This window comes from Sceloporus occidentalis, unplaced genomic scaffold (assembly GCF_023333645.1).
Source record: "Sceloporus occidentalis isolate IW3139 unplaced genomic scaffold, rSceOcc1.0.p SCAF_7, whole genome shotgun sequence".
Taxonomy (NCBI): Eukaryota; Metazoa; Chordata; class Lepidosauria; order Squamata; family Phrynosomatidae; genus Sceloporus; species Sceloporus occidentalis.
Window position 1 is genome coordinate 38000063 of NW_028316987.1, and position 7663 is coordinate 38007725.

Genomic DNA, 7663 nt, shown 5'->3' on the forward strand with positions numbered 1-7663 from the left:
CTTCAGACAGACCTATAGCCAACAGTGAAGGCTTATTATGGGAGTTGTGATCCAAAGACACCCAAAGAACCACAGTTGCCCATCCCTACATAGAGAGATCTTGTAGCACCTTTGAGACTAAAGCGAAAGAAAAAAGTTGGCAACAGGAGCTTTCCTAGACTTCAATCTACTTCCTCAGGTGCATTTGGTGGAATGGAAGCCAGGCGCAGACATATATATGCCATTGGTATGCCAAAAAAGAAGGGGGAAACAGATACAACAGAAGAAGCACAGCCCTATTCAAAAGGCTAACCCTCTTCTTTCAACACACTGCTATGATACAGCTGGCATTGGGCAACAGATTGCTGTTGCATTGGCAATATGGACTCCAGTGGTCCCCTGTGCCTTTAAAAGCTTTTGGACTTCAGCTCCCAGAAGCCTCAGCCACGTCGATCAATAGCCTGGGGATCTGGGAGTTGAAGTCCATAGTTTCCTTATAAGGAACACAGAGCGGGGACGACTGGGCTCTGTGCTTCCTCCCTCTTTGAAGCGGTTCGAGTGCTCTCATATCGATTTGTCGGGCCTGCTCGTCCTAGCCCCAGCTCCTCCCCCCGGTCCTTTTTTTAACCAGCGGCGCCAATAAAAGCGCCTGGGCTCGATTGGTCAGGCCTGGCGGCTCCAAAATGGCGGCCAACGCGACGACGAATCCTTCTCAGCTCCTGCCGCTGGGTAACCAAGGCTGAAACGCCCCAGAGAGGGAGGGAAGCGGGGAAAGGCGGCGGGCCTTGGCTGCCAGTAGGGGACACGGCGGCTTTCCCGGGGGGGGGGGGGGGGCGGGTCAGGGAAGCGTGGTGCAGAGGTTTGGTTGCCCTCATTCATGGTGCAGAGATGGAAGCAGTGTGGGGCAGAGGAGCTACTTCAAGACCCATCATCCCTCACCATTGGCTGTCGTGGTGAGGGATGATGGGAGTTGTAGTCCAACAACCCCCAGAAGGCCTCCCAGGCTCAGTGGCTTAGAGTTGTGGGCTGCGTCCACACTGGAGAAATAGAGGGCACCACAACAAGCTTCAGCTCCCAGAATTCCATAGCCTTGAGCCAGACAGAGTTAAAGCAGTGCCCAAACCGGGTTATTTCTCCATTATCATCGTAAATTACAATATAAGCATCTAAACTTTCCTTTATCTCTTTTTCTTTTCCCATCTTTTCCTGCCTAATCCACAATCAAGATATCCCCCTCCATTTCTTGGCTTGCTGTCCCCATTTTGTGACTGAAGTGGTGGGTACTCCTCTCCCGTCTCCTTTGGCACCTGTTGAAAAATAGGCTTCAAGCTACAGGGCAGCAATAGGGAAAGTCTGTCGGTTTGCTTGGGAGAGTGGATGCTGTGTCCCTTCAAGTTGTTTCTGACTTATGGCGACCCTAAGGTGACCGCCAGAGATCTCTCCGGAAGCCAAGATGACAAGACCGAGGCTGTCGTACTTTGGACACATCATGAGGAGACACTGGAAAAAACAACGATGCTAGGAAAGGTGGAGGGAAGCAGAAAGAGAGGAAGACCACATGAAAGATGGATGGGCTCTATTAAGGGGGCCATGGGTATGAATTGGCAGGACCTCAGCAGAGCATAGGGAGTCTTGGAGATGTCTCATCTACAGGGTCGCTATGGGTCAACATTGACTCAAGGGTAGACAACAGCAAGAAGAAGTGAACCAATCTGGGGTTTTCTTGGCATGATTGGTTCAGAGGAGGCTTGCCATTGCCATCCTCTGAGGCTGAGCGTATGACTTGGACAAGGTCAGGTAGTGGGTGATCTGGGAATCCAGCCCTAGTCTCTAGAGCAGTGACGGTGAACCTTTTAGGGGCCAAGTGCCCAAACTGCAACCCAAAACCCATTTATTTATTGCAAAGTGCCATGTCCCTCTGGCTTTCCAGTAACAAACTCTGACAGACTTTGTACTGGGGCGATGGCACATGTGCCCACAGAGAGGGCTCTGAGTGTCACCTCTGGCACATGTGCCATTGGTTCGCCATCACTGCTCTAGAGTCATAGCTCAACACTCCAAATACTGTGCCACATTGGCTCTAAAACAGCATCCCCTAACATGGTACCCTCCCTCCAGATGTGTTGCTCTAACTAGGCTGGGCAGTGGCTTTGAGCTTGGATTCAGGTTCACTGGGGCCCAAAACACATTTTGAGACTGCTTTAACTGCCCTGGCTCAATGCTAGGGAATTCAGGGGACTGTAATTGTGTGAGAAATTTAGCCTTCCCTGTTTAGCAATGGTGCTCAACTTCTGGTCCTCCAGATGTTTTTGACTTCATCTCCCAGATTCCCTCACCATTGGCCATGCTGGCAAAGGCCTCTGGGTGCTGATGTCCAAAAACAGCTGGAGGATCAAAGGTTGAGAACCTCTGTGGAGAGCTCTGGTGCCACAATAAACACAGTTACCAGGATTCTCTAGCACTGAGGGCAGTTAAAGCGGTCTCAAACTGGATTGTTTCTGCAGTGTGTTTTGGACCTGAGTGACTTTGGGACAGTCTCACACACTCAGTTTAGCCTATATCACAGGGTTTCTTAGAGAATACATAACAAGACACCATCCTCCCCTTCACTTATACACAGAGCTTTTCCCTAATGCTGACACACAACACACAAGAGGAGAGAGTAAACTTGGCTCCTCACAATATTCTTATCTGTCATAAGGGCCCATACAGACAGGCCAAAATAAAGCTGCTTTAGGTCACTTTGGAAGTATGCTTTTTAAATGATTCATGTATCCTAAGAGGCTGGAAGCCATGCCAAAGCCACGCTCCAGTCCTAAGGACTGGAGCAGACCTTTGATGCAGCTTGTGGCCTCTTAGGATGCATGCATCATTTAAACATTTAAAATGATCCAAAGCAGCTTTATTTTGGCCTGTATGGGCCCATAAGTGTGCCCCTAGCCTGTCCAGCTGTTTGATGGTGATGAGGGCAGTAGCATGGGGGAATGTCTCTTCTTCCTTATCAATGGTTTCTTCCCTCAGCCATTGAAACAGCTGAAAGGCAGGCATGTTTTCTGGCTGTGGAAGGAGGAGCTGGGTCGGAGGTCCTTTGGGACAAGCTCACTTTGTGGGATTCACTGAAGTCCTGCATGAGTTATGGTTGTCTGTGTATGCTCTAAGGCAGTGCTCCTCAGCCTTTGGGTCTGGAAATGGTTTGGACTGCATCTCCCAAAATTCCTGAGCACAGGCCATACTGAATGCGACCTATTGGGGTTGAAGTCCAAAACATCTCCAAGACAAAAGGTTGAGACCCACTTCTCTAAGGAGAGCTTCACCCAGTACAGATTTCATAGTATCATAGTTGGAAGCAGGCCATCCAGTGCAACCCTCTGCCATGCAGGAATACACAAGTAAAACATGACAGATGACCATCCAACCTCTGTTTAAAAACCTCAAAAGAAAGACTCCATTCCTCTCTGAGGGAGTGTGTTCCATTGTCAAACAGCTCTTACTCTCAGGAAGTCCTTTCTAATGTTTAGGTGGAATCTGTTTTCCTGTAGCTTGAATTCATTGCACCATGTCCTAGTCTCTGGAGCAGCAGAAAACAAACTTGCTCAATCCTCAATATGATAATCCTTCAAATATTTAAACTTTTCTATCATGTTTACACCATACCCTTCTGTTCTTGGGCTAAACCTTTTCTTGCTGAGACTTCTTTCCTGCACCAGAGAAAAATAATTAACATCTTCTTTTAAAAACTTTTATCTTATTAACAGAACTGGTGGACAAATGTATAGGTTCTCGCATTCACATTGTGATGAAAAGCGACAAAGAAATTGTTGGTACACTCCTAGGATTTGATGACTTTGTCAGTATCCTTTACAAAAAAAAATTAAAATCTCATAGATAATTTTTCCTAATGGATTTTTCCTAATGTTTTAAATGGTGTTAAATTAAATTGACAGCAAGAATGAGCAACTTTGATGGGTTTGGGGGGACAATTTTTTGCTCCTGCTGTCTTTTGTATGCTAGAATGTAGATTTTCAGAAATAATCATCAAAATTGATAGAATATCAAGCCTTTAAAAAAAAATCAAGCATAATTAAATGTGGGAGGGAGGTTGAAATCTTTTTAAAATGTGAATTTCTGATCCTGGAGGTTTCCAGGGGTGCATCTACACTGTAAAAATAATGCAGTTTGACACCATTTTAAGTGCTGTAACTCCATCCTATGGAATCCTCAGATTTGTATTTTTACAAAGTCTTTAGCCTTCTATGGCTTTAGCCTTCTATGCCTCACAAAACTACAAATTCTAAGATTCTGTAGGATGGAGCCATGGCAGTTAAAGTTATGTCTACATTATTTCTACATTGTACCCCAGGAGAGGGGATCCACAAAGGAGCTTTGAGGAACTGAACTTTACCTACCTCTCATTTGTGATTTGTTCATGTGGCAGTGAGCCTGTGTGGAGGCTGTGTGTGAACTGGCATCTCAAAATGGATGGGCTGTCACTTCAGTTCCTGCTGACAAGAGACAACAGAACCTTTCATACCTTCTCTTCCAGGATGTGTATGTAATGGCCATTGTGCACACATGCTAGTCTTGTGGTGGCTCTTGAATATAAGAGCGTATTATCTGTCCATATTATACAAACAATATTATCTGTTTTTAATATCCACTGATCTGGTGAGTATAGGATAAGTCTTTTCCAGAAACTTCTTTCCCTTGACACCAGATTCCAGACATGGTATTAGAAGATGTTACTGAATTGTAAGTATTGTTATTTCTGCTTTCCAACCTCAGCACATTTGATGAGTAACTACTTTTACTAACCATTGTCTTTCCTTCTGATCTCACTTCTAAACTTGCTGTCTTGACCTCTCCTGTCTTCTTGCCTGGGTTAAGGATGTAATGACATGCTGTAATTCTGGACTACTGAACATCTTTCAGAAAAACAATGTATAATGTTGATTTCTTCTACCAGGAGAGCATACCCTTTTGGTTCTCTCAGTGACATTCAGTGCAATCATGGTACCCTTCTGGACTGACTTGGAGGCACAGTTTGCTGTGGTTCCAATTCTGTATAACAAAATGTTCCCATTTGGAAATTGCTGTTTGGCTGTGCTCATAGCTTGGGGCTATTCTTGAACCCAGCATTGTTCCTTGAAGATCATGTGGCTGAAGTAGCCAGGAGTGTTTTCCCCTGGCTTTGGCCGGTATGCACACAGTGCTCTTGATTAGAGAATGTGGGTTGGACCACAGTGGTTTGTTCCTCAATTATCTTCTATTGTAATCCTGTATGCCTCTGTATAGCGTAGTAGTTTTATATGTGGAACTTCTCTACATTGAGCCATTTACAATGCCTGGATGCACCATAAACCCTTTGAAGGAAGCCTGGAAGAGAGCAGCTGGGAACACAGAAGCATCTAACTATGTCCCCATAGCCTGATGCAAAGTGATTATATCATTTTGCTGAGGTCTGCCACGATCCTTCAGAGATCTCAGTGGCTAAGACTGGCTCCAGGTATGGGGTTAGGAAGGGCTGCGGGGTTCTTCACTGGCTTTGAGGTAGTTCAGGAATGGTGTTTGGGTTGCTGCAGAGAGAGAAACTGAATACCAACCACTACAGCAACCAAAAATACAGGTGTAGGGTTTCCACCCGCATGTATCCCTAAAGCATGCCAGCCAATATGTGTTTTGCATTGGGGTTGCCTTGAAGCGTGTTCAGAAGTGCCGGCTGGTGCAAAATGTGGCAGCCAGACTGCTCATTCAATTTGGCTTTCAATTTGCTTCCAAGTTAAGGGGAAGCGGTGCACTGAGGTGATATTTAATATAAAATAATTAAAGTGTTAAAGCATTTATTTGTATGAAGAAAGTGTAATAATTTGTATTGTAAAATTTTAAAAATATTAATTAAAAAATAACTTTTTGAATCTGTTATTATGTGTTGTTTTTTTTTTTAATCTCAGGAGCCTTCATAGACTGAGGCAATAAACTAGAAGCATTGTTGTCTTCAAGAAAGCTAACTAATTTTTTTTTCTAATTTTTAAAAAAATGGTCAACAGTGAGATCACACCTGAAGGACGAAGAATCACAAAATTAGATCAGATTTTGCTAAATGGAAATAACATAACAATGGTAAGTAGTTTTGCTTGTATACTGATTCCTTCACCCCCTTAAATCTCTGCTATTAGACTAGGCTTTTGTTAACGAAAATCTTAATTAATTAGTAATTTACGTTTTGTAGCTGTTAATCTACCTGCTAATGCAAAAAAAAAAAAGGGGGGGGGGAAGCTCATGGTATTCTTAAATAGATTATTTAACATTTTAATTTTAGTGTTAATTTTTTTTTACTCAACCCACATAAAAATAAACATATTACAAAGTTTAAATACAAATAGGATGAAAAAAGGTAATGGGATGGATCTCACTGGTGGCTCTTCAAGCTATAAAGTCTGAGAGGAAAGGAAGACTGTTGGCTTGTTTTGCCATGCTGTCATCATTTTAAAAAAAGCCAAACCTTTTCCAATCTCTGGTGAATGTTTCTGTAATTCAGACATTTAGAAAGGACAGAATAGTTGATGCACAACTTTTACTAATAAAATGCCTGTGGTGTTTTCTTACATGATAGAAAGTCTTCTTTTTCTTTTCTCCCCTACAGCTGGTTCCTGGAGGAGAAGGACCAGAAGTATAACTTAGTTCACTAGCCAACACTGAAAACTATTCTGTAATAATATTTTGATGAAACTTTAAATTTTGTTTTTATGTTTCAAGTTGATATTGAATATTGAGTATAAAGTACAATTTCCATTTCAAGGAAGGTACATCATATATTGTGACTTTGTAAGTTAAAATCATGACTTTGTTGTAAAGACAAAAATAATTTGTTGTACTGAGCAAGGCAATAAAGAATTTTTAAGTTGTTGTTTTATAAATCTGGTATGTTGTTGATGTAAATACTTTATGCCAGATGAAATTATGAAACATATATGTAGTTCTTGTTCTGACTACTTAAGAATTTTTTTTTAAAATGATGCTCTGATTCATGGACCAGTTAGGATGTGGTTTCCAGAGTGTGGGAGATGTCTTCTCTTACAGTTATCCCCTTAATTCTTTTCCCTCTTTTTCTCTTTGTGTGCTGAAAATAGGGGCTATTATAAAATATTCATTAAAATACATTGTGGTTTATTTTTGTTTGTTGTTTGCCTCAAAGCTGTTTCCTAAATTGATTCTATTACAAGATTTTATTTGCAATATTTGTTCAGAAAGGATTTCCTTTGCCTCCCTTTCAGGTTGAGAGAGTGTGATTTGCCAAAGGTCACCCAGTGGGTTTCCATGGCTGAGTTGGATTTGAACCTGGTCTCCAGAACTGTAGTCCAGTGCTCAAATCACTGCACCACACTGGCTCTCTAGCTTTATTTTTATCAGAGGAAAAGAAACATTATTGCTTAATGGAGTGAAATAAAAATACACTCACTTTATTTTTATCAGAGCCTTGTCATATTGTGTTCCACATAATTTAATCTTATTACTTCATTTATTAAAACTTTTTTCCCTCCTCTGGCTGTTCTTTTCCCTCTACTACCGAAGTGGCTTATTGGAACATCGCTGATAACAAAAAAGGGGAGATGTTAAACTTAAGCATAAAGAAATCATATACTGTAATGTCTGCTAGAAACAGACATTATAGTAGGTGTAAGATTTA

The 7663-nt window shown here is 42.2% G+C and overlaps 1 protein-coding gene across 2 annotated transcripts; it reads left to right on the plus strand.

Annotated features, from left to right (window-relative positions):
• Positions 1-623: 623 nt before the first annotated feature.
• Positions 624-7146, plus strand: LSM5 (LSM5 homolog, U6 small nuclear RNA and mRNA degradation associated). 2 transcript variants are annotated; one of them, XM_089532632.1, is made up of 5 exons: positions 624-708; positions 3735-3830; positions 4701-4728; positions 6024-6096; positions 6620-7146. In XM_089532632.1, the coding sequence occupies exons 1-5, from the start codon at positions 663-665 to the stop codon at positions 6650-6652; spliced, it is 276 nt and encodes a 91-aa protein (XP_089388758.1). In that variant the 5' UTR covers positions 624-662; the 3' UTR covers positions 6653-7146. The 2 variants fall into 2 exon arrangements, with proteins under 2 accessions (XP_089388758.1, XP_089388759.1); XM_089532633.1 differs by lacking the exon at positions 624-708 and adding an exon at positions 1207-1255.
• The last annotated feature ends 517 nt before the right edge of the window (positions 7147-7663 follow it).